The sequence below is a fragment of the Bos indicus x Bos taurus genome, chromosome 12 (genome assembly GCF_003369695.1).
Source record: "Bos indicus x Bos taurus breed Angus x Brahman F1 hybrid chromosome 12, Bos_hybrid_MaternalHap_v2.0, whole genome shotgun sequence".
NCBI lineage: Eukaryota > Metazoa > Chordata > Mammalia > Artiodactyla > Bovidae > Bos > Bos indicus x Bos taurus.
The window spans coordinates 85,857,437-85,884,268 of record NC_040087.1 but is presented as its reverse complement, the minus strand read 5'-3'; the positions used below and the strand labels follow the sequence as shown (position 1 = coordinate 85,884,268).

The 26,832-nt window shown below is 52.1% G+C and overlaps 1 protein-coding gene and 1 long non-coding RNA gene across 6 annotated transcripts in view; both read right to left on the bottom strand.

Annotated features, from left to right (window-relative positions):
• The window catches only part of ATP11A (ATPase phospholipid transporting 11A), a 104,703-nt gene extending 95,159 nt beyond the window's left edge, over positions 1-9,544 (bottom strand). For all 5 annotated transcript variants that reach the window (XM_027558013.1, XM_027558018.1, XM_027558015.1 and 2 more), the window contains exon 1: positions 9,403-9,544. In XM_027558013.1, the coding sequence (XP_027413814.1) occupies positions 9,403-9,444 (42 nt within the window). In that variant the 5' untranslated portion in view covers positions 9,445-9,544. The remainder of the gene's footprint in view (positions 1-9,402) is intronic.
• Positions 9,545-14,937: 5,393 nt separating this feature from the next.
• LOC113902575 lies at positions 14,938-17,590 on the bottom strand. Its single transcript, XR_003513867.1, has 2 exons — positions 16,729-17,590; positions 14,938-15,326 (listed from the first exon to the last, which is right to left on the bottom strand). It is a non-coding gene; the product is annotated as an uncharacterized LOC113902575 (long non-coding RNA).
• Positions 17,591-26,832: the final 9,242 nt, after the last annotated feature.

Below are 26,832 nucleotides of genomic sequence, written 5' to 3'. Positions count from 1 at the left end.
AAACCGGCTCCTTCCACCGCCTACGCCCAAACCTTGTCAGACACTCCCCGGGGGTGCGTGGACTCTGAAACCCACCAAAGGCAAAACAAAACCACAGAGAAACAGGAAACATCTTGCCCACAGAAGCTCAGGAGGGTGGGAGGCAGTTAAACGTTTGCAGAGCGAGAACTTGGAAATGGATCCATCTGGACGAGCTCTATCCTGAGAGCGTGACTGACAGACACCCAGACGGCAGGACGGCGGGGCACGTACGTGTGAATGTTACCAGCACAGTCCTCTCGAGAGGAGGGGGCCCGGAGGCAGTGAGTTTCCTCCGTCTCCACTTAAAAAGGTAGGGAAAGTACGTGCAGGGTTGGCTGGAAGAGGCAGCTAACGACTAAGCTGCCCACAGCGCTGCCCTGCTCTGGCCTGGCCTACGCCCAGGTGACGAAGGGACAGGCAAGGCAGGAGCGCAGAGCCCTCTCCGACTCGGCCACGGCGGGCTTCTCCGGTCCACACGCAGCATGAGTGAGCCTCCCGCCAGGGACACTGCTGGACCCGCTCCCCACCCAGCGTCAGCACACACACCAGGGGACGCGGGGCCCGGGCTCCGCTCCCGACGGCCAGTCATCGGGTGCTTCTAACCCACTGACCGACGGACAAAGCTTGGTTTGGGCTCAGGGGTCCACCCCACTGGAGAAGCCTGGACCCTCGGTAGACAGGGGTCGGGAGGCAGGGCAGCCGCAGGGCAGGGCGCCAAGCCCTCCATGAAGGGCAGCCACCCGGCGCCAGACGGCCAGGTCACACCTTTGTCCAAACAGTGGGGAAATCTGGGCACTCGGGGACAATCGTGTTCAGTCGCTCAGGCGTGTCCGAATCTTTGTGACCCCAAGCACTGCAGCCGCCAGTCCTCTGTCCACAGGATTTCCCAGGCAAGGATACTGGAGTGGGCTGCCATTTCCTTCTCCACGGAGTCTCCTGTGTTATCAGGCGGAATCTTTACCCCCAGGACACAATCAGCCGCGTTTCAATGTTGGCCATAAACTCAGGCAGTTCTGAAGCCACAGAGTGTCTGATGCAACCGTATCAGAGGGCCAGTTCCCCTCCTGTTTTCAGACAAGGTTCTCAGCATTCAGGAGACTAGCGGCACTGGGGACCCGCCCCCCCCTCCCCCGCCCTGCCCAGAAAATAGAAAGCGTTTGAGCCAAAGGCTCTGCACTGTGTGCTCCAGGACCCCCAGGGGGCCAGGTAAGAATGCCCATTCACAACCAGACCCCAGCAGAGGGTCCTTGCCAGGCGGGGGTCCGAGGGGTGGATGCGAGGAAAAGAGGGGGCAAGTCCTGGGGTCCCTGTGGGCGGAGGATCAGCCGTGAGGACAGAAAGAACCACAGACAGAGAGTGGGGGAAGCTCCCGGGGTCAGGAAGCCCCTCCAGATGCGAGGGGACCCTGGGCTGTGACGCTGGGGAGGTCACTTCCTCCCCGGGGGTTTATCAGGAGAGGGGCAGGACCACACACCTCCCTGGCCTCCTCCTCACTGTTCTGAGAAACTACCAGGGAAGGAGACTCCAAAGGTGTGAAATGGCCTCAACAAGCCTTTCAAGGCCTGTCCTTAACCCATTCAGGTCCTTGCAAGCACCTGAGCACCCAAGGGCGCACCTTCGAGGGTCTTAGCAACAGCTGTGGTGAGAGGCGGAACTGACCGCTGGACAGAGGTTTACGAGCTGTCCCGGCCCAGGGGGGGGGTCTGCAGCCGCGGCCATGGGGGCACCCAGGCCTCCCAGCAGGGCGCTGACGGGGAGGACAGGGCGCCAGCCCCAAGCAAAGGGCCTGCCGACCGGCTCAGCCCCCTCTCTGCCTGGACCCACCCGCCAGACATCGAGGCTCAGAGGCCCGCAGCCTCCAGCCCCGGCACACTTGGACGGCAACCCAGGCCCTCCCTGCCTCCCAGCTGATCAGGGTGCATCAGGGAACACAAAACTACAAAGCCCAGAAGGAACTTCTGGGGCCCTAGGGCTACAGATCCTTTCTGCATCCCATGCTGCTTCTTATTTGAGGGAACACTGTTTTGCCCCCATGACCTTCCCTGAAGAACCAAAGGGCAGACTCATCAGGGCAGGGAGTGGGTGCAGAGACCAGGGAGGGGCCGTCAGGATATAGCCTGGGGCCAGGCCAGTGCCCTTGAGGCTCACCCACAGCAAGTTCTGAGTCCTTCGGAACTAAGACCCCACCCAGGTGGGGGAAGGTCACGGGCTGAGCACAGATTCCAGAGCACCGCCCTGTCACAAGCCACCAGGCCTTAGGAAGAAAGTCAACCACCGTGCGGCCCCCACCCCCACATTCCGCCTTTACAGTCTCTCTGAGCACCATCAAGGAGGTCAGCTTTTCTGAGCACGAGCTGCCCCTCCCTGCTTGGCCCCACCATCAACCTTTCTTGGCTTGTCTGACCTTCACGACCTCACCTGGTGTCAGGCAGAGACCCTGTGTGTGGCTGAGGTTGGGGGTGAGGGCAGAAGGGGGACCCCCGGTGGGCCGCCTCAGGCTGAGCGCCCACGGGCTGACACACGGGCGCTGCGGGAGGAAGGAGGCAGGCCTGGGAGTCCCTGGAGGACACAGACGTGGGGACGCAGGCAGGGGCCGTGGGGTCAAGGAAGTCTGCTTTAACAAGGGGCAACTGAAAGGCACGACGGAGTGTCACGGGGCTGGTGATGCCGCTGCAGAAGGGAGGTGTGCAGGCTCAGGGCAAAGGGGGACGGGCGGGGGCCCGGAACACAAGCTGCAGCTTTCCAGACCAGGTCACCGCCCCAAACCAGGAGGGTGCCGACAGCAGCTGCAGGGTGGGCCTCCTCCCTGGGGACCGCCGTTCACCACCAAGTTGGGGGGCCACCACCCTCCACACCGTCCACTCGGGGAGGCCGAAGGGGACGCAGTCCCGCGGAGGAGCTGGGGCTGCCAGCGGCGTCAGACCCTTGACAGAGCACCTCCCTGGGCCGCAGGGCACCCCAGTGGCCCCCCGATCCTGACGGTGCTCCCCCCGCAAGGAAACCACATCAAGGGGGTCCCTTTCAAGCGGGAAGATGCCCATGGTCTCAGTCAAAGGCCTGAGCCAGGTCTCCACCTGCACCTGTGAGCCTCCGATGCTGAACTTTGACCTCCACAAACAACTGTGTTTTTTTTTCATATACCAGAATCCAAGTAAAAGCAATCCCTTGTTCAAGCCTGTTGAATTTCTACGGATGTAAAAAATGGCTTTTTATTGATTTTCCTTGCAAATAAATAGCATTTCTGCCTGCATTTAACTTGGTTAAAAAAGCATTTGAGTCTGGGACCTGGGCATCTGCACTCTGACTGCCCCGCACGAGGGTCAGCACGTGTCCAGGCTCCAGCGCCCAGCACAGCCGTAAACAGAGGCCTCCCCACGGAGCCAGCGGCAGCTCAGGGGCTTCCAAGCCATTCCAGGCAACTGCGGACTGAGGTTGGCGTGCTCGCCCCTAAAGATTCTGCAGCAAAACCCAGTCAGCTAAACTCCCTCCCCTCCCCCAGGTTATTAAATCTGCCCTCAGGCAGGAAAGCAAGCACATCAAGATGCCTTGTCCCAAACAGGCAGACAATGGGAGGAATCTAACTTAATAGCCAGGACACGGGTTAAATTACACATCAGGCAGTTGCTTCGAAAGGCGTGTTCCAACACTGAACACTGCAGCACAGCCCTGCTCCGCAGGCGGGGCTGGCCGGCCTTGGGGTCACCAACTTCAAGCACCGAAGGCCTCGGGCGGTTCAGGTGGCCCACCTCAGCGTCCTGGGTGCAGACTCTGAAGCACAGGAGGCCCCAGGGTGTCATGAGAAGCAGCCTTAGGAAGGCAGCTCCGAGGCAGGTGGCATTTAAAGCTTTTAAAGCCAAGACTCATCAGATGAACGTCAGCCTTTAGAGCAGCAGCGGCCAACACTGACGTCCACGGCACAAGCCATTTGGTGGTCAAAAAAACCAAGAGCAGACCCACACACATGCAGATAAGTGGTGAATTTCTTACAAGTTTCAAAGCATTCTAATACAGCCATGCTTGAGGCTCTCCAGGGACCAGCGTTTATTTTTTCCTTATACAGAAAAATCTTAATGTAACCGTTTGTTTCAAAAACAGATCTACTCTCATTAAGGAAGTTTTGCCCATCTTAAAATTAAAAGGTAAGTAATACCCCAGAAAGCAAAAATTGTGAGACACAAATAAGCAGAAACCTGGTCAAGCAGGTATCCAGGCTAAAGTACTGAAACCAAAGTCCAGGGACACAATGACGCAAGCGGCACAGTCAGACCTCCCGGCGGTGAGGCGTGGAGAGGAAGGGCCGCGTCATTCTGCAAGTAGACGTCACGGCAGGCTTTTCACTGGCCTGCAGTCTTCAGCACCCTTGTGTCCAGATGTCCTGAGTCCCCTCTGAGCCCACACACTGCTCCAGAGCAGGACGCCCACACTGACCAGCAGGTGACCCAGGGAGGTACTTGCCCTCTCCTGGCCAGTCACCAGGGACAGAGCTTTGCTAACAGCTATCAGCGACATGGACATCACCAGATGGTCAACACCGAAATCAGATTGATTATATTCTTTGCAGCCAAAGATGGAGAAGCTCTATACAGTCAGCAAAAACAAGACCAGGAGCTGACTGTGGCTCAGACCATGAACTCCTTATTGCCAAATTCAGACTTAAATTGAAGGTAGGGAAAACCACTAGACCATTCAGGTATGACCTAAATCAAATCCCTTGTGATTATACAGTGGAAGTGAGAAATAGATTTAAGGGCCTAGATCTGATAGATAGAGTGCCTGATGAACTATGGAATGAGGTTCGTGACACTGTACAGGAGACAGGGATCAAGACCATCCCCAAGAAAAAGAAATGCAAAAAAGCAAAATGGCTGTCTGGGGAGGCCTTACAAATAGCTGTGAAAAGAAGAGAAGTGAAAAGCAAAAGAGAAAAGGAAAGATATAAGCATCTGAATGCAGAGTTCCAACGAATAGCAAGGAGATAAGAAAGCCTTCTTCAGCGATCAATGCAAAGAAATAGAGGAAAACAACAGAATGGGAAAGACTAGAGATCTCTTCAAGAAAATCAGAGATACCAAAGGAACATTTGATGCAAAGATGGGCTTGATAAAGGACACAAATGGTATGGACCTAACAGAAGCAGAAGATATTAAGAAGAGATGGCAAAAATACACAGAAGAATTGTACCAAAAAGATCTTCACGGCCTAGATAATCACGATGGTGTGATCACTGACCTAGAGCCAGACATCCTGGAATGTGAAGTCAAGTCGGCCTTAGAAAGCATCACTACGAACAAAGCTAGTGGAGGTGATGGAATTCCAGTTGAGCTATTCCAAATCCTGAAAGAAGATGCTGTGAAAGTGCTGCACTCAATATGCCAGCAAATTTGGAAAACTCAGCAGTGGCCACAGGACTGGAAAAGGTGTTTTAATTCCAATCCCAAAGAAAGGCAATGCCAAAGAATGCTCAAACTACCGCACAATTGCACTCATCTCACACGCTAGTAAAGTAATGCTCAAAATTCTCCAAGCTAGGCTTCAGCAATATGTGAACCGTGAACTTCCTGATGTTCAAGCTGGTTTTAGAAAAGGCAGAAGAACCAGAGATCAAATCGCCAACATCTGCTGCATCATGGAAAAAGCAAGAGAGTTCCAGAAAAACATCTATTTCTGCTTTATTGACTATGCCAAAGCCTTTGACTGTGTGGATCACAATAAACTGTGGAGAATTCTTAAAGAGATGGGAATACCAGAACACCTGATCTGCCTCTTGAGAAATTTGTATGCAGGTCAGGAAGCAACAGTTAGAACTGGACATGGAACAACAGACTGGTTCCAAATACGAAAAGGAAAGGAGTACGTCAAGGCTGTATATCGTCACCCTGTTTATTTAACTTATATGCAGAGTACATCATGAGAAACACTGGACTGGAAGAAGCACAAGCTGGAATTAAGATTGCTGGAAGAAATATCAATAACCTCAGATATGCAGATGACACCACCCTTATGGCAGAAAGTGAAAAAGAACTAACCAGCCTCTTGATGAAAGTGAAAGTGGTGAGTGAAAAAGCTGGCTTAAAGCTCAACATTCAGAAAACAAAGATCATGGCATCTGGTCCCATCACTTCATAGGAAATAGATGGGGAACAGTGGAAACAGTGTCAGACTTTATTTTGGGGGGCTCCAAAATCACTACAGATGGTGACTGCAGCCATGAAATTAAAAGACGCTTACTCCTTGGAAGGAAAGTTATGACCAACCTAGATGGCATATTCAAAAGCAGAGACATTACTTTGCCAACAAAGGTTCGTCTAGTCAAGGCTACAGTTTTTCCTGTGGTCATGTATGGATGTGAGAGTTGGACTGTGAAGAAGGCTCAGCGCCGAAGAATTGATGCTTTTGAACTGTGGTGTTGGAGAAGACTCTTGAGAGCCCCTTGGACTGCAAGGAGATCCAACCAGAGATCAGCACTGGGATTTCTTTGGAAGGAATGATGCTAAAGCCGAAACTCCAATACTGTGGCCACCTCATGCGAAGAGTTGACTCATTAGAAAAGACTCTGATGCTGGGAGGGATTGGGGGCAGGAGGAAAAGGGGACGACAGAGGATGAGATGGCTGGATGGCATCACTGACTCGATGGACGTGAGTCTGAGTGAACTCCGGGAGTTGGTGATGGACAGGGAGGCCTGGCGTGCTGCGATTCATGGGGTCGCAAAGCGTTGGACACGACTGAGCGACTGATCCGATCCGGTCTCATCTGATGAGTGACTCGGGCACTGAGCACCCTCGCAGCGCCGGGCACCACCCTCTGCCCGGCCTGTGTCAGCGCAGTTAACCCTCGTGCCAATCCTCTGGATCGGGGACTCATTCTTACATGAGGAAACTGAGGCAGAGAAAGGCAAACCACCAGGCGGGCCAGGTCCAACCCAGGTGGGCGCCCGGAGACTCTGAAACTGGACGTCTCCCCTCACATCTCTTCTCAGGAGGTAACACTAGCTTTGCATCCACTTTGTTAACACTTTTTTAAAAAGCTCACGGCACAGAAGCACTTTGCCATTTCTGAGTTCAGCACATCTCTATGTGGCTTATATGCATCCAGGCTCACAACCAGTGATGCCAGCTTTGGAAATACCTGGCTTAACCTGGAACAGAATTATCTCCTTCACTCGCCTACTCTACCTCTCTGGAAGTAACCCAGAATAAAATAACCTAGCAACGGTTTCCAAGGACTCCTTTATCTTTGGCAACCCTGAGGCATCATCATGAAAAGGTTTCTGTCCTAGAAATTCTGACTCTGTGACCACAAGACTGGAACAGGATATGACTTTATTTGCACTTATAGAATAAGTCACATACAGAAATCACAAAGAAATATGAATATTCAATCCCAGTCTTTTTTCCCCTCCAGTATAAGGAAATATAATTAATTCCTACATATTGAAACATAATCCAATCATAAGCTAACAGACTGGCTGTTTCTGGAAAAAGCCAAATTAGTTTAATAACATAGACATGAGCTTAATATCATAAAAATGAATGGCTTTCTATGTGAATATGGTGAAGTAGTCAAATGATCAGATGTTTAAAAAAAGACGTGGAAGGAGAAACACAGAAATAGTAATAGTGCCCGTAACCGGGTCCCAGAGACGCCACCAAATACCGCACAGGCCGAGAGAGTCCACTGAAGAGCATTCACCGGTTAGGCTCGCGGGGACACTGGATTTCTTAAGTCTAATATCACAGCAAGGGGCTTTCCTGGTGGCTCAGTGATGAAGAATCCACCTGCAATGCAGGAGATGCAGGTTCGATCCCTGGGTGGGGAAGATCCCCTGGAGGAGGGCATGGCAACCCATTCCAGTATTCTTGCCTGGAGAATCCCAGGGACAGAGGAGCCTGGTGGGCTGCAGTCCATGGGGTCCCAAAGGGTCGGACACGACTGAGTGACACACACACACACATCACATCACAGCAAGGGGGAAATAAGCATGTACAGGACACCAACATTTATACAGGTTGATGTGACACGAGAGAGCTGAAGACCTGAAGGACATAAAAGCACAAACATTGGAACTGCGTCCCGCCAGCTGGGAGGATGAAGGGGTCAGCAACAGGCAGGGAGGGAAGATGTATCAGGCAGAGGGCCCATGGGAGGAGGAGGAGGGGGACCGGCAGGCCTCCCGCCCTCCCTCTCTCCTGGGTAGACTGTGTCAGTGCTGCCGGGTCGGCGCTCCTCTCCATCACAAGTCTTAGAATCCGAGAACAGAAACTGACTGGGAGGTCAGCGAGCACACCCCGGGTCAGCAGGGCCTCCACCCTCTCCGCGACTGCACTGATTCGCGGCGGCGTCCACGGACGGTTTCGCTAACAGCTCTGCTGACCTGTCACGGGCACCAGCTTCTCCAGAACTCACTACTGTAGACAGGAAGGTGGCCGGGGTGCGCACTCACGTTGTCATCTGGACTCAAGAACCCCTAAGGGGACAGCGGGGCCTTTCCCACGGGAAGCCCGCCGGGCCTCTTACCAGAACCCCAGAGAAGTTCACCCCACTCAACTGGAAGGCTCACTGCCCTTCCCCAGGGGAGCTCCCCGACCCTCGAGGCCTCTTTGGTGAGTAGGCTCCGGGGAAGAACTCTTTCAACGTTCCCCTTGGGTGAACAAGAAGCTCGTAAACGTGAACACTGACTAAGGGAATTCCCAGGCCAGAAGAGCTCCCACAGCCGTGCCCCCTTCTAGCGGAAACCTCGGTGCGCGCCACTTGGGCAACCTGTGACCGACCACGTGCGCGCGGGGTCGGGGGCGGGGCTGTCGGAGACCAGGCCGCTTCCTTCGGCCGGGCGCACCCCCGCCGCCCCGGGCTCCCCTCGGCTGACGCGAAACCAAACCAGCCTCCCCTCTGCCACCTCTGGTGGCGGCCACAGCCAGCGAGGACTCCGGGAAGCCCCACGGCTGGCCTCGGATCCGACTGGTAACTCTCGGAGAAAAGCTCCCAAACTTCACTTCCGAAGCCCCATGTGCTGTTACGAAACTAAGGGGCAAAGCCGCTGTCTTTTTCCGTGGGGCGGCCTCTTCCTCTGTCCGACTCCCGACTCCCGGGGCGGACCCGGCACGTGAGGCCGGGCGCGAGCATCCCACTTGAGCCCGGCCCGGCGCCCATCTAAGCTGCCGCGGCCCCAGCGGCCGCCGGGCTCCCGGGAGGCGCGCTGGCGGGTGGGCGCCCGTGCCGTCGGGGCCCGAGGTGCCAGCCCCACAGGGCCCCCTCCCCCGCGTCCTGCAGTCCCCCGGGGCGCGGTCGGCCACCCAGTCCTTCAGCGCCCCCCGGCCAGCGGCCGCGGCCCCGTCCTGTACAGCCCGTGTCCCGGCCCCGGCTCCGCGCGGGTCGCACTCACGTATCTGTTCACGAGCGTCCGCACCAGGCTGCAGCGGTCCATGGCTCCTCCGGCCGCGCCCGCCCGATCAGCGCCCCCAAGTCCGGCCACGCGCGCCCATGGGCCCGGGCCCGAGTGTGGCCGCGCGCCCCGCCCGGGTCACGGCCTGGGAGCGCCGGGCGGTGCGGGGGGCGGCCGCGGCCCCTCCGCGCTCATGCCCGGCCCGGCCCGCGGCGGCCGGCGCGGGGGTGGCGGCTCAGCAAGGTGGCCGCCTGGCGGCCGGAGCCCGCGCGCCGGGGCTGGGGCGGTGGGGAGGACGGCTGGGAGCGCCGATCGCGCCGCCGCTCTGCTGCTCCGCGCGCCTCCTCTCCGCCGCCGCGCTCGCTCCGCTCTGCTCTGCCCTCCTCCCGGCCTCGGCCCGCCGCCCCTCTCAGCCCGGCCTCCGGCGGCCCGGTCCCGGCGCGCACGTCACGGGCGCGTGTGAGCATGCGCCCCGCGGCCCGCGCCCCCGCCCCGCTCCCGCGCCCTCACCCCGGCCCTGCCCCCTCCCGGCCCGCCCCCCGGAGCCGGTCAGCCGAGAGGACCCCGGGGCGGAGGGCGGGGACCCGCGGGCGGGGGCCGGCTCCTGTTGCTTCCGCTCCCCGCAGCGGGGGCCTGGGTGGTGGGGACTGTGCGCCCGGAGCTGGGTCTGGCCGGAAGAGTCAATCTCCCCCCAAGGCCGGAGGGCGGGTGTGAGATCGGGCAGTCGAGGAAGGGGCTTGGGGCGGGAATGAGGGGTCGGGTCGGGCAGAAGACTAGCTAAACCGGGCCTTTGTCTCCGGGGTGCTCGCTGTTCCCCTGCGTGGCCCCTCCTGCCTGGCAGGTGAGGCGGGGCCAGCCCGTGGGGCTCCCCAGACTGTCGCAGCTCCTCAGCGTTGGAGCGAAGGTGAGCGCAGGTTCTCCCACCTGGATTCTTTCTGAAACCCCACAGGTTCCCTGACCCAGGGCCCCTAACCCCAGGATTTCAGCGTTGAGATAGTCACGGGCTCCTGCAATCCTGCGCGGGTGAGGGGTTGGGATCTGCCTTGAACCTGTCTCACCAGCCTGGCCTGTCTTGCCTCCAGTCCATCTGGTCCACCTCCTGCCTCTGCCCGCGGCTGCGCCAGGTGGTCACCAGGAGGCCCAGCCCAGAGCTCGGGGCATCCAGGCGCCGCAGGCATGCCCTCCCAGGCTGTCCCTGTAGCAGAGGAGAACCTTTCTGTGGCTCAGACACCTCAATTTCAACCCCAGGGAGTGTCTCTGTTTTCCCAACGTTTTCTCTTCTCAGCCACAGTCAGCCAGCCCTGGACTGGTGAATACAGTTCCGTTCTTACTGCCATGGGCCGCCACTTGTGAAACCAGAGTGGCCTGACTACGCCTTTGGTAGCTGGTCAGGAGTGGGGCTCCCACCTCTGGAGGAAGGTAACTGAGTGTCCCCCTGGCTGGTGTGGAAGAGAAGCTGCCAGACATGGAATTAGATAGAGAAGCCTACAAGAGCGAGAGAGACTAGTGGTCGTGGTTAAGCAACCTGGATTCTGAACTGCTTTTCTTCAGTAAAATTCTCCAGTTTCTGGTCAGCTGACTCACTGATTCTCCACTTTCCAACCAAATCCACTCTCTGCTGCTCTGTGTCCAGGAGGCCCATGGCCATCATTATCAGCGGATCTTCACCAGCTGGGCAGCAGCTGCAGGCTGAGCCCAAGCAGAGAGGCTGGGCCTTTCCCTCCTCTGCCCACCAGCCGGGCACCAGCTGCAGGCTGAGCCCAAGCAGAGAGGCTGGGCCTTCCCCTCCTCTGCCCACGGGGCCCACCCTGGCCTGGCAGTGCCCATGTCCTTTGGTGACCACAGGGCTTGTCCAGCTTCCTTTTCTGTTGGATCAACTCACATTGGGCTCCAGGAGCCATGCCTCCGACAGCCAGGCAGTGGTGTCAGCAAGTCCCTGGGGAGCAGCATCCCTGGCGGGTCGCGGAACTGTGACTACCCTGTAGCAGGTGGTCCTGTGGCCATGCTCGTCCCAATCTCCTCCTGCCTCCTGCCAGGACCCCGGCTGCTGGAGTCAGATTTTGATTGGCCTACCACCTTGCAAACGGTGACATCTGTGGGGGCAGGGGGGAGTAGAAAGACAGATAGAGATCATACAAGGCGCCGGATAAAGGCTGGGTGTCTCTCAGGAATGCCTGTGTTATTCAGTGGTCAGTGTTAATTTCATATGGGAGTAGACAGTGTGGTAGCCGCAAGCTTGCCTCCTTTGTCATTGCTGGCAGAAACCCACCATGGTCCAGGTAGCCACCACCCTCTATATGGCTGGGGTAAGCAGCTCTGTGTAAGCCAATGTCGGTAACTCCATGCCTCTTCCTGCAATTGGTTTAAAACGAGTTTAAGCCAATGGATCCTGGTGCTGGGAAGTCTCCTCACATAAAGGAGGCTCATAAAGAGGACATGCTCCTCGTTTCTTGCTGGAGCTGTGGGTCTGGATGTGATGTCCGACACCTTGCAGCCTTCCCACATCTGTGATGTGACAGGAACGTCGTCGCAGTGGGGATGGCAGCATGGACACACGGGAGGAGATGGGTCCTTGGTGACACCACGGGCCACTGCACTAACATGGATTTCATGCTCTGAGAGAGAGAAAATCAATATCCTTATTGAACTGGATTTTCCATTGCAGGCGGCTGATAGAATGCCAAGTCTAAACCTATGAAACAGACCAGTTAAGACTACACTAAAGTAACAGTAAGTCCAATTTTTGCTGTGAATCGGTTATTTAATGGCAACCCACTCCAGTATTCTTGCCTGGAGAATTCCATGGACAGAGGAGCCTAGCATACCACAGTCCATGGGGTCGCAAAGAGTCAGACACGACTGAGCGACTCACACACATCAAACCACACAAACATTGGAGCTTGCGCAACAGGGAGCTGTTATTCCTCAGGTCTGTGGCTTGGGGGAAGGTTTCTCTCTTTCTTCTGTTCTTGGTTGAGATTGTTTCTGAGCCGACTTTCCTTTTTAGCTCGCCTGGGGGGAAGGACGTTCAGATGGCTTCGGTCACACGTCTATTGTCTTAGCAGGGTGAGTAGAGAGCTGAGAGCAAGTCGGCCTCTCTCTCTGTATTGGTGGTCAGCCTGAGCTTGCGTGCAGCTGGATCCCAAGACGGTCAGGATCCCTGGCCCCTGAAAGTCTGGGCTTGGAAATCCTGGACCATCGCCTCTGCCTTGTTCTATCCGGAGAAGTTAAGTCCAAGGCCAGCCTGGATTCAAGGGGAGTGGGCAGAGCCTTGCACATAAAAAATGAGAACTTGTGAGGGTCATCTTTGGAAACAGCCTACCTTAGACATCAAACGTTGACGGAGTATGTTGCCAGTACCACGTGGGAGGTCGCAGCGAAAAGGCTGCTGGAAACTCAAGGACCTGCGCAGCTCTCCCTTCGAGTCCAAGGGGAAGGGAAGCTCCACTCTGACTGGGCCGGCTCTGCCCAGTCCTGGCAATCAGGCGCTAGGGTGCTGACGTAGCCTCCGATGATTGGCCTGGGCCTGGGCCTGGGCTAAGCGCAGACCACTGGCTAACCGGTGGCCAGCGTGCTCAGCTCGGGGTCAGCAGGGCCTTGCCCTGACCCACGCGCGGTGTGGCTTCCTCGCGGCGGCGGGTGGTGTGATGACCGAGGAGGCGGCAGAACGGCGGGGAAGGTGGATCCGCAGTGACCGCGCCCCTGCCCACCTGTCCCCCACGCCTCCCTCCAGCCTTCCCGGCGCCGGCGGAAGCAGGGGCTCGGATCCCGGACTCCCACGTGAAGAAGACGTGGGAGACAGGAGGAGGGGCAAGAAAGTGGGCCTCCCCGTAGGGACGTTTGAAAACAGTGATGGTACCGGGGCCTCGGGCGACAAACCTGACGCCAGCACCGATCGGGGCAAACACGGAACAGAGCAGTGAGCTTTCCACGTTGCGTTCTCGGGCGGGGCAGGAGCCGTCATGCACGCGGGGCGTGGCGTCCAGTGAGCAGCCTTGCCTACCAGGCGCTGGGTCCCTGTCCCCCCCCCGCCCCACCCCGCCGCCTGCGACTATTTCGATGTCCTCCCACCGATCCGTCCTAGAATTCTGTGGTGGAGAAACCCTTTCTCACACCTCCCACAGGCTCCCACACACCCCTCCCCAGTCCTTTGGTCTGGAATCTTCTACCCCACCCCTGTCTGTCCCACCAAGCCCTACTCACCCTTGCAGCCCACTAGGCTGTCTCCTCCCTGCACCCTCCTAGCAGCGGCAGTGAGTCCCCCCCTTGACTTCCTACTGGAACCACTTAGTTAACTTACTAACCTGTTCAAAGGGGCATTTCTAAGCCCTAGCCAGGGCCTAACCCAGGAGTTTTTATGTATTTATTTATGGCCATGCCACACCTCTTGTAAGATCTTAGTTCCCTATCCAGGGATTGAGCCCCGGGCCCAACCACTGGACCGCCGGGGAATTCCCATCCAGGGAGTTTATAAACATATCTGCCCCTCAGGACCCCTCCTCCAGCCCAGGTAGCATGGGACCAGCCCATGGAGCACGGGATCCAGGCAGGTGTTTCTCAAAAGCTCTCGGGCGCAGCAGATGTGAGACCTGCTGGTCTAGATGTCTGTGCCTGCTGGAGCGGACAGGTGCGCAGGACTCCACCCTGCACAGCACGGTCCCTTGTAGAAGAAGCTGCTCAATAAACGGTGAGCTCGCCAAACACAACCACGCTGCAGATTCAGCCTCTGGGCATTCATACAGCACAACACAGGGCGGGCTCTCAGTCTGTCCAAGCACATGTGGAGGAAACAAGCAGGCCAGTCACTGGACAGATGCTCCCAACCTTGCGAGGTGAGCTGGAGGTCACCCCACCCATGAGGCTCCTCATGGGAGGTCCCCCCACGCGGGCAGAGCCATGTCTGGTTTAGTGATTCGTTACACAGGTATCCAGAAGTGGAAAGTTAAATTTCATTATCACTCTTAACCCAAAATACGTGACTGGCGTGAGAACCAGTCTCAAAGAGCAGGACAGAACTGTGTGCACAGCCCTGGCGTGAGCACTCCGTGAGCGCCCCACCAGCTCCCGGATTCCAGGTCCCATGCTGGTCTGATGGCCCATCCCGGGAGACTGTGCCGTTCTGCGTCCTTGAGGTTTTTGTCCCTTCTGTCGCTCTGAGCCCTTTCCTCCCCTGGTGTCAGATGCAGGTCAGGACAGTCCCACACTGACCACGGTCTCCAGCCCCTTCCCGTCTGTAGTAAAATGTTCGTTGCCCAAACCCAGAGGGGCCCCATCTCATGCCTTCAGGTGGGTACTCAGGCAAAGGGGTACTTGTCCCAGAATGAGCCTGGTCAGGATTAATTTTGCTTCTCAGCTACTCATTTTCCTTTAGTTAATTTTCAGCAAGAATACATGAAAAATGGCTAAGAATCCTCTTCTCTCCTTGTTTATTCTTTCCTCCCCTCACTAAAGAGATTGATTATGTTAATCCAGTTTCCTTTCAGGGAAAAAAAGCTAAGTTCTGTGATGCTGAAAATTACCAATAAAGTCATGAAAGCAATTTCTTGTTCTCATTTATTTCAACAGAAACTAAATTTTTGCTTCTCTCCAACAAGGTGAACAGAATCACGAAGGTATCTGAAGTAGGAGCTGGACAATAATTAGAAATCAGCATTAACGTGGACCATTGCGTCTTCGCCAGAGTACGTCCTGTGGACATCACAAGACGTCACATCACAGCATCCTCTCTTTAGGGACACGTTTCAGAAGACGAGGAAGCTGCTTCTCTCGTCCGTCTGCTTTTGTGGACAGGCTTCGTGTGGATTGTCCCCAGGCTTCACTCCAGTGTCTGGGGGGCTCCTGGTCCCTCACCAGCCCTTGTTTTCTGGATCCCATTTCCTGATTTCTTTCTTTTATTTGGATGGTATATACTCTCCAGTAGCCTCCTGAGGAAGGGTGCATGGAAAGTAAATGTTACAAATGTTTTCTCTGACATTACAGATAAGTTGGTATATTGTTATAGGTAGAAATTAGTCTTAAAGGTATTATAGGGAAAGGAGTGGGGGTGACATGATCTTAAATCTTTAGAATGGCAACATAATATCCAAACAACTCCTTAATCAAACTGAGGCCCATAAACCGCGTTCACAACAAAACAGATGACATGGCATTTCAGAACCCCAGATACAGGAGGCTGTACGCAGAGACGTTGCTTAGAGAAGTCCTCATGGTGCCGCATAGGTGTTGGACTTTTGCAAATTCGTTGCTAAATGAACAACTAAAAAAAAATTGAGCAAACAGCCTGTGAAAATTTCTTGAAATGAGTTCTTACTCGGGGAAGCTCCTTCTAACTTTTTGTTTATTTTTGGCTTTTGGCCCTGCTGTGCAGCTGACAGGATCTTAGTTCCCTGACCAGGGACTGACTGCTGGCTCTTGGCAGTGAAGGCAGAGTCCGAACCACTGGACCACCAGGGAATTCCTGTTTCTTTTCCTCTTTTCTTCTTCTTTTTTAATTCTAATTTAAAAAACTCACTGGAGATAGCAAGTATATTTAGTTTAAACCAGTAAGTTTTCTAAAAATTGTTTCTTATTTTTAAATCTAAGCTGTATATGGAGGGAGGCTTACCAATTTTGGGTAAAAATAACCGTGTTTTAAAATCACACATTTACTACGGAGGCTTTTTTTTTTATTGCAATCTAACCCTTGTACAATCTAATACAAGCTACAAGCCCAGTGTTACACAGGCTATAGTGGTTCGCAGTTCTTAAAGGCTTTGCTCCATTTGTAGCTCCTATAAAATACTGGCTATATCCCCATGTTGTACAATATATCCTGGTAGCTTTTTTTATACCCAATACGTTGTACCTCTTAACCCCCTCCCGCTTCCTTCTCCCCAGTGGTGACCAGCTGTTCTTTGCATCTGTGAGCCTGTTGCTGTTGTTGTTGTTATAGTCATTATTTTGTTGCATTTTTTAGGTTCCAGAAATGACCCATTTCTGGGCCAGCAGAACAGGAGGTGGAAAGATGGCAGAGCTTCTGCCGGGTGACAGCTCACGGGAAGGGGAGAGTCCTGGGCTCTGAGAGACGCTGGGGCAGCGGTGTTTTCTCTGCCTGCTTGTGGAGATTAAGAAAGTGAGCCCATGTGCAGAGCTCTTCAGCCGGAACTCAAGTGCCCTGCGCACACCCTGCTGCAGTCGGAACCAGACGTGACTTCAGGCTTCGGAGATAAAAATAAATTCTCTTTGCCCCCCACCTGGTAAAATTAGAAACTTAATTAAAATGTCATCAGGTGCAGCCACAAATTCCATGTACCCGGTTTGAAATGTTATTAATAATAATGTTCGCACTTGCATTACTTGCCATCTTCAAAGCCTTTCGTAAACAGCAGTCTTTTCCAGCTCTTGGGAGAACGTTTGCTGAGCAGGAGAGGTGACCTGGTAGCAAACGAGCCTGCAGGGCACTGGTTCTGGCAAGAATGTTACATTATCTATCTGGCATGTGAGTCTCCACTTTCCGGAAGAGGGCCTGACAAGAGGCTTCGGGTCTGCTCTGCAGCCTGTGGGGGTGCAGAGTGCGCTTCCTGGTCACCTGTTTGGGCTCTGATTTTCCATTGTTGGAAATTCCACACAGAGGAAGAACAGAAGAAGAAAAATTTAAGTCCTTGTTGTTAGCATCCTTGAGGATTTGGAAACTGCGAGGGCAGACAGGAGCCAGATGGAGCTCTCGAACTGGAGCTGCAGAAAAAACGCTTGGGACCCTCAGAGGCGCTGCCTTCCTGCTCCTGTTTTCTCTAACGCCCCCCAACATGCACGCCTGGCCCTGGCCCCCTGGCAAGCCGGGTGGGGGGGGTGGACCTCGTTCAGTGTCATCAGATGGGTGTTTGGGGCTGGTGCTCTTCCTGAAATCCGCTGTGTGAGAATCACTCGCCAGTTCTGATGACCGATGCTCAGAGCACCTGGCTCTCAGGCCCAGTGGAGCACTGAGTGGCTGCTTAGGGCTTGTGTTAAACCCTATTGTTTGTGGCAATACAATTATGGAATAATTTTATTTTGTGAATTTTACTGTAAGGAATTTGATCCTGTTACCCAATCATTATATTAACAATTAAATATTAGCACGGGAGCAATACATTAGGACTTTGGAATAAACAGATGCACACTACCATGTCTAAACTAGATAACACGGACCTGCTATTAAACACACGCATGTGTCTGTGCGTGTGTAATATATGTGCATCTGAATCACTGTGCTATACACTGAGACTGACAGAAGATTGTAAATCAACTTTGCTTCAATAAGTTATTTTCAATTTAAAGAAACCAAGTTAATAGTGATTAGATCTGATTGCATTTTATTGCTGAAGCCTCAGCACGTCCTTGTGGTTTTCATGGCCTCTCAGCCGTCCATCTGCACACGTCCAGCAGGGTTCTTCCTTTCGCCCACATGGCTGTTCACCCCTGGACCACTCATCTTCCTCCCGTGTGCTGGGCAAACCTCAGTGACTTCTGAGAACAGGGCTGAGGAGCCCCCTCCACTAGGCACTGGCTCCTTCCTCCAGGAAAGAATTGTAGGACTGTTAATCCATCACGACTACATTTCACGGCAACATTTGCCATATAGTCAAAGCTGTGGTTTTTCCAGTAGTCATGTATGGATGTGAGAGTTGGACAATAAAGAAAGCTGAGCACCGAAGAATTGATGCTTTTGAACTGTGGTGTTGGAGAAGACTCTTGAGAGTCCCTTGGACAGCAAGGAGATCAAACCAGTCAATCCTAAAGGAAATCAGTCCTGAGTATTCGTTGGAAGGACCGAAGCTGAAGCTCCAATACTTTGGCCACCTGATGTGAAGATCTGACTCATTGGAAAAGACCCGCATGCTGGGAACGATTGAGGGTGGGAGAAGAAGGGGACGACAGAGGATGAGATGGTTGGATGGTATCACCGAACGATAGACATGAGTTTGAGCAAGTTCCGGGAGATGGTAAAGGATAGGGAGGCCTGGCATGCTGCAGTCCATGGGTCACAAAGAGTCAGACGCGACTGAGTTACTGAACAACAGCGAGAGTTGGAGAGAAATTCAAAATATTTGACAAGCATTATGGGGTCAGCAGGGGCACCGGCCATAAAGACTGGATGGAGTGGACCAGGGTGTACTGACTACAGGCCCCAAATACGGAGCTTGCAGCCAGAACAGAACAAGAAAACTAGAGAACTGTAAATGATTGAACGTGACCTTAGAACATAAATGGATGCGATGCTGAAACAGGAGCTTTGAAAAAGAGAAGATTGGCTAATGTGGCCAAAGAATGGGATGGGCTGGAGTGGGGGAGAAAAGGAAGGGGTCACCCATGTCTGATGTGCAGCTTAGACGACATGAGTGGGTTACAATTCTGTTGTCTTTTCCTGTCATACAACTTATTGGGAATACAAACACTAATGCATTATTAACAAACTGTCAGACCCCAGAAAGCACAGATGGCTGGGATGTTAAGAACCACATGCATTAATCATGAAGCTTTTTTGATCTCCTGGTGCTCACTCGCGTAAGGACAGCACCCGTTTTTATTTTTTCTGGTGAACTTACTGGTGTGCTGTGAACACAGTGATAACTGCAGTGAGGATTGGAGACAGAACTCTTAAATTCAAACCAATTCAACAAAATAAATACAACAAACGATGTTTTTATTTTAAGGATCTGTTAAATGTCTCAATAAACTTCTTTTTGGGCTTCCCTGGTGGCTCAGGTGGTAAAGAATCCGCCTGCAATGCAGGAGGCCTGGTTCTATCCCTGGGTCGGGAAGATCCCCCGGAGAAGGGAAAGGCTACGCACTCCAGTGTTCTGGCCTGGAGAGTTCCAGGGACTGTGTAGTCCATGGGGTCACAAAGAGTCCTACACGACTGAGTGACTTTCAGTTAACTTCTTTTTGTCAGAGACCAGTGAGAGGCATAAATAAATACAAAACTCATACAGTGATGAGAGAAAAGAATAATGATGATTCTGGCTGAACGGAATTCTACTTTCCTGACATAAAAGAAGCCTGAAGAGTGTACTGAATAAAGGTGAAAAGCAGCTGGATCATAAACAAAGAAGTAAATTTAAATGTCTAAATCTGATGTACTTTATAAGGACACCGAGAAGCTATTGAAAAGTGTAAAGTTTCCATTTTTTCTGTAATGACATGAGATAGTGACTGACCGTGCATGCATGCTCAGTCGCTGAGTCCTGTCCGACTCTTTGCAAGCCTGTGGCCTGTAGCCCACCAGGCTCCTCGTCCACGGGATTTTCCAGGCAAGAAGAGGCACCCACACGCACCTGGACGTCCTGGGCCTGCAGGCGGCTTCAGGTGGAGTCAGATACAGACCTGTGCTCAGCGAGTTTGTGATCAAGTCAGCAATCCCCTGGTGAAGTGGAATTCCTATTTTAAGGCAGGACAAGAAAAGTTACGCCTGAGATCGTCTCTGTGCCCGTGCAGGCCGCCTCTCTGCGCCCATGCTGTGCGGTGTGCGCCAGCCTCGGGCACCAGCCCGAGCTCGTCAGTGGCGGGCATGCCTGCTCCACTGCACAGCTTTTGTCTTTGTCCGGACACTCACGGCGCAGATTCGTAAAGGGGTGGCCCTCTTTCCCAGCTCTGAAGGGGGTGCTGGTGACGCTCTTTGAGTGTTTGCCTGGACTGCGTATCTGCAGTGAGCTTTGTGTGAATTATCAACGTCGTCTTGATGTGTGGTCCTTTGTCTCTGTGGTGTGTGTGACGGTGCCTTTGACTTCTAACCGCTACTACGATGTTGTGTACTCGTGATAGGGACGGGCACCCGTTCCCGTCTGGGGCTTCCCTGGTGGCTCAGCGGGTAAATGTCTGCCTGCCGTGCGGGAGACCTGGGTTCCATCAAAGGCTTGGGAAGACCCCCTGGCGAAGGGAATGGCCACCCACGCCAGTGTTCTGGCCTGGAGAATCCCATGGACGGAGGAGCCGGGTAGGCTACAGTCTGTGGGGTCACGAAGGGTCAGACACGACTGGGCGACCTCGCTTCTCGTCTGTGAGCTCAGAGGGGAAGCAATCCTTGGGGCTTCTGCTTCCGGGTTATAATTCCCAGTTTTGCACAGATACACAGTTTCCTTTGCGCTTCTTAGTCAGTCATTCACTGAACTTTACCCAGCCCACCTGATCTTCAAGGCAAACGCACGGGGAGACCCTTGGTTAAAGGTTCTGAGGGAAAGGGATAGGGTGAGGATTACTGTCTTATTGTCAACCCAGCCTGGAAGGGGGCCCCGAGGACAGTGCTGTGAGAGCTGAGGTCCTGAAGGGTTAATTCTGCTCATTATAAGCTAATTAGGGGAAAGGAGAGGGCAGGAGTTTGGAATCACTCATGAGGTAGACAGAGAAGGCAATGGCACCCACTCCAGTACTCTTGCCTGGAAAATCCCATGGACGGAGGAGGCCGCAGTCCATGAGGTCACTAAGAGTTGGACACGACTGAGCGACTTCACTTTGACTTTTCACTTTCATGCATTGGAGAAAGAAATGGCAATCCACTCCAGTATTCTTGCCTGGAGAATCCCAGGGACGGAAGAGCCTGGTGGGCTGCTGTCTATGGGGTCGCACAGAGTCGGACACGACTGAAGCGACTTAGCAGCAGCAGCAGCATGAGGTAGAATGACTTGGAGAAAAGCAGAAATAACCTAAGTGCTAAGTCACTTCAGTCAAGTCTGATTCTTTGCGACCTCACAGACCGTAGCCCACCAGGGTCCTCTGTCCATGGGATTCTCCAGGCAACAATACTGAGCTGGGTTGCCATGCCCTACTCCAAGGGATTTTTCCTGACCCAGGGATCAAACTTGCAGCTCCTGAATTACAGGAGAATTCTTTACTGACGAGCCACTGGGGAAGCCCAGAAATAAGAAGGATCTTTACAAAGGTGTTTGCTGTCAGTAGTTAATACCAAGTTTTCTCTTAACAAGATCAGTAAATAGGTCCACAAGACATCCTCAAATAGACGTGGGGCAGATAAAAAGCGGTGGATTTTGACTGGTGTAAGGTCACCCACTAGCCTTAGACCCTAATAATTAGACTCTTGCTTAGGGCAGCTCAGAAAGCACAAGGGAATGGGGTTCCTTCCAAACATCCTTTTTCCCTTTTAGATATATAGGTATCTGAAATTTCTAGGAATATTTATCACTGCTTAAAAAAAAAACTCTTCCAATATTACAACAATTAACATTTTAAAAAATCTTTATTATGCAAAATTTTGTAATATACATAAAATTAGAAGAAAATGTATCCATCAGTCAATTTCAATAACTATCGACTCACACTCAATCTTTTTCCTTTTGTGCCTGCACTCATCCCATCCCCATATAGATTCAGACACAGAGATAATTTTGCTTCTTCCTCCAATAAGGGTAACGTTTATCCTTTAATTTCTTTTTTCTCCCTCCACACCCCCAGCCCCAAACGCCTTATGAGAACCTCCACGACGCTGTTGAATACATGTGGTGAAATTGGACACGCTTGTCTTGTTCTTGGTCTCAGAAGGAACGTTCTCAAACTCTTACAACTGAGGATGACGTTAACTCTGAGGTTTTCGTTGGTGGCCTTTATCAGATTGAAGAAGTTCCCTTCCATTCCCAATTTGGTGAGTTTTGGGGTTTTTTTAAATTGTGAAAGAGTGTTGCTTTTTCTGTGTCAGCTGAGATGAAATGAAGTGAAGTGAAAGTCGCTCAGTCGTGTCTGACTCTTTGCGACCCCATGAATCGCAGCACGCCAGGCCTCCCTGTCCATCACCAACTCTCGGAGTTCACTCAGACTCACGTCCATCGAGTCAGTGATGCCATCCAGCCATCTCATCCTCTGTTGTCCCCTTCTCCTCCTGCCCCCAACCCCTCCCAGCATCAGAGTCTTTTCCAATGAGTCAACTCTTCACATGAGGTGGCCAAAGTACTGGAGTTTCAGCTTTAGCATCATTCCTTCCAAAGAAATCCCAGGGCTGATCTCCTTCAGAATGGACTGGTTGGATCTCCTTGCAGTCCAAGGCACTCTCAAGAGTCTTCTCCAACACCACAGTTCAAAGCATCAATTCTTCGGTGCTCAGCCTTCTTCACAGTCCAACTCTCACTATATAGTCCATGCAATTCTCCAGGCCAGAATACTGGAGTGGGTGGCCTTTCCCTTCTCCAGGGAATCTTCCCAACCCAGGGATAGAATCCAGGCCTCCCGCATGGCAGGCAGATTCTTTACCAGCTGAGCCACCAGGGAAGCCCCAGCTGAGATGACCATTTGGTGTTTCTTCTGAATAAAAGAAAAGCGACCTGTGATGTGATTGATTTTTGCACGAGGAATGACGTTTGTATTCTTGAGAGAAATACCGCTTGGTCACAGTGTTCAGTCTTTTTATATGTTGCTAGGTTCACTTTTTTTTTTACTTTTAAAATAATATTTCAAATCCTGAAAGATGATGCTGTGAAAGTGCTGCACTCAATATGCCAGCAAATTTGGAAAACTCAGCAGTGGCCATAGGACTGGAAAAGGTCAGTTTTCATTCCAATCCCAAAGAAAGGCAACACTCATCTCACACACTAGTAAAGTAATGCTTAGAATTCTCCAAGCCAGGCTTCAGCAATACATGAACCGTGAACTTCCAGATGTTCAAGCTGGTTTTACAAAAGGCAGAGGAACCAGAGATCAAATTGCCAACATCTGCTGGATCATGGAAAAAGCAAGAGAGTTCCCAAAAAACATCTATTTCTGCTTTATTGACTATGCCAAAGCCTCTGACTGTGTGGATCACAATAAATTGTGGAAAATTCTGAAAGAGATGGGAATACCAGACCATCTGACCTGCCTCTTGAGAAATCTGTATGCAAGTCAGGAAGCAACAGTTAGAACTGGACATGGAACAACAGACTGGTTCCAAACAGGAAAAGGAGTATGTCAAGGCTGTATATTGTCACCCTGCTTATTTAACTTATATGCAAAGTACATCATGAGAAACGCTGGACTGGAAGAAACACAAGCTGGAATTAAGATTGCCGGGAGAAATATCAATAACCTCAGATATGCAGATGACACAACCCTTATGGCAGAAAGTGAAGAGGAACTCAAAAGCCTCTTGATGAAAGTGAAAGAGGAGAGTGAAAAAGTTGGCTTAAAGCTCAACATTCAGAAAACGAAGATCATGGCATCTGGTCCCATCACTTCATGGGAAATAGATGGGGAAACAGTGGAAACAGTGTCAGACTTTATTTTGGGGGGCTCCAAAATCACTGCAGATGGTGACTGCAGCCATGAAATTAAAAACTCCTTGGAAGGAAAGTTATGACCAACCTAGATAGCATATTCAAAAGCAGAGACATTACTTTGCCAACAAAGGTCTGTCCAGTCAAGGCTATGGTTTTTTTCTGTGGTCATGTATGGATGTGAGATTTGGACTGTGGAGAAGGCTGAGCGCTGAAGAATTGATGCTTTTGAACTGTGGTGTTGGAGAAGACTCTTGAGAGTCCCTTGGACTGCAAGGAGATCCAACCAGTCCATTCTGAAAGAGATCAGCCCTGGGATTTCTTTGGAAGGACTGATGTTGAAGCTGAAACTCCAATACTTTGGCCAACTGATGCAAAGAGCTGACTCATTGGAAAAGACTCTGATGCTGGGAGGGATTGGGGGCAAGAGGAGAAGGGGACAACAGAGGATGAGATGGCTGGATGGCATCACTGACTTGATGGACGTGAGTCTGGGTGGACTCCGGGAGTTGGTGATGGACAGGGAGGCCTGGCGTGCTGCGATTCATGGGGTCGCAAAGAGTCAGACACGACTGAGCAACTAAACTGAACTGAGGTTCGCTTTGCTGGTATTTTGTTGAAGATTTTTGTATTTATGCTCACAGAGGATGTTGGTCCGTAGCTTCTTTTTTCCCTGTGATCAGTCTTAGTGGTTTTGGTTTCAGGTTAACACTGGCCTGGTGGAGTGAGTGAGGAAGAGTCTCTTTTCTCTTCCTTAGGAAGAATCTGTGAAGGACTGGTATTGATCCTTCCTTCAAGTTTGGTAGAATTCACAGTGAATCCTGCTGAGTTGGGACTTTCCTTAGTGGAAAAGGTTTAACTACTAATTAAATCTCTTTGCTTAAAGTCTATTCAGACTTTCTATAACTTCATGAATTATTTCCAGTGGTTTCTGTTTTTCTAGGAATTTGTCCATTTCAGCTAAGTTATCCAATTTTTTTGTCAGAAAAGTGCATTTTTTACTCACTTCTACTTTTATTCACTTCTAAACAGTGGAAAGCTGCTTCCTGTTTCCTGAGGCCCCAGGCTGGCTCTCCTCTCCCAGACCCGCCCCCCACCCCCGGCTCTGCCTGGGTGTCCCCTGCTGCCGCCCCGAGGGCCTTCAGCTCTGCCCTGGGCGGGTCCATGCTCCTTCAGACGTGGCTGTGTCACGAGGCACCGCCTGGACTCTGGAAGCTGCAGACGCCCGGAGTCGGGCCGTGCCTTTTGGTGGGGCTCACGGCCACTGCAGGCCTGTTGTCAGGGCCTCCTGCCTTCCCCTGGGTCTTAACCTCAGACAGGGACACCCCCCGGGCTTCCTGGCTCGTGGTGGTTCATCCTCCCTCGCTCAAGTTCAGGGCTGCGGGACGCCCTTGTTGCTTGGTTTTGCTGTGGACGTCGTTGTGGGCTGGGGAGGCCCTCAGCTTCCTTCTTGTAAAATGACGTGAACACACCCAAAAAAGGCTGTGCAATGCACCCCAGCAATGGCATTTCACAAGCTCCCGCCTTAATGTGGAAGTCCTAGAGCTGAACTGTGGCGTAGTTATGCTGCCTGTTTCATTTATTTATTTTTTAAAAGAGGAATATTTTTAATGATAAAAGGTACATTCACAAAGAAGGCAGACATCATAAACCATTTGATGCCCAGCAACAAAGAAGCAAAGATACATAAAACAAAAATCAGAGAAAACACAGGGAAAAGAAAAGAATGTGTGACCGCAGTGAGACATGCTGACATTTCTCTGATAATATTTTATCAAGTGTCTGCTTCAGTCATGAGTAAAATTCGTGGGGAGGTATCTTGAGTACCCAAACCCTGTATACGTACGGATGAAGTTTAAAATTTAAAAATAGTGATAAAATCATGAAACTCAGAACACTAGGCAGCACGCGTTTTCCTGGCTCGCAGGCCGTTCTGTGTCATCTGAGAGAACAGTAATTGTGTTTCTGCTTAGGCTCAGAATCCGTAAAGGAGAGCTTGAATTTTAAAATTGGAACCATAAATATTTAACTCTGACAAATTGTCCAGTCATTTTTTTAATCATCAAAGTAAATCAATTAAATTTGCATTGCATGAGCTAGTGATGACCTTTCTCCAGTAAGTTTTGTTTATATTGACTACCTGACTGGTTATGATAAATTGTTCCCCCAGTTTCCTAAGGAACTGAAATCACATTTTAATCTTCATTATGATGGTATTGATCAAGCCTGAAATTGAGCATCAAATTCAAAAGGGCTCATGTACACTTTGGTGCTGTTGACAAGGTGTTCCCATGGGTTGAGAAAATCCTAAAAAGTAGCCAAACCCACAGCCTATAGGTCAAGCAATATTAGCTAAACTCATACACAAAACAACCAGCGATCTTTTTCTGTTTGTTTTTGAAACGGCTTATATTTTATTTTTAACACCAAAAACATTTTGTATTGGAGTGTAGCCGGGTAACAGTGCTGTGGAAGTTTCAGGTCAACAGTGAGGAGCCTCAGTCATGCGTCCACGTGTATCCATTCTCCCATATACGTAAACCCGCTCCCGTCCAGGCCAGCACGTAACACTGAGCAGAGTTCCCTGTGTATGCAATTCGTTGGTTATCCATTTTAAATACAGCAGGGTGTACACGACCTTCCCAAAGTCCCTAACTATCCCTTCCCCCTTGAGTGGAATAATGGAAGAAAAGTGAGCAATCTTCCTGGTCAATGTTCTTGAAGTAAGGAGGACATTTTCATGGTTTGATGTGATAATATCCGACCCTGCTCTGAGCAGGCAAGTTAAGCTCTGTGGAGTACACACACTTTTAAAAAGAAACTCAGTAAATGCACCAAACAGAGACCACAGGAGGTGGTTATACATCTGCCCTTTGCAGGAGCCGGGCCCACTCCATCCCCCGGGGGCTCCTGATGAGACCTGCAGACAGGCTGGCCCCTCGTGGCTGGTGGGGCGCGAGCTTCGTCAACCAGGGTGTGGGGCACGGGGAGCTGCTGAACGCACCCCAGCCCTCGGGCAGCCCGCAGCGAGCGGCTGCTGGGTCTGGAGTGACAGCACTGCCGCCCCACCCTCGGTCACACTGGGCTGGGTGGGCAGCAGCTCAGCGCCCTGAGGATTTCCTCTCCTTACCCCGTTTCAAGGCCAATGGCAGCCTCGAAGTTCAGGGCGGCATTATGGACCCTTATAGCCCTTACCACGCGGGGTCTTGTCAAGTTTAAG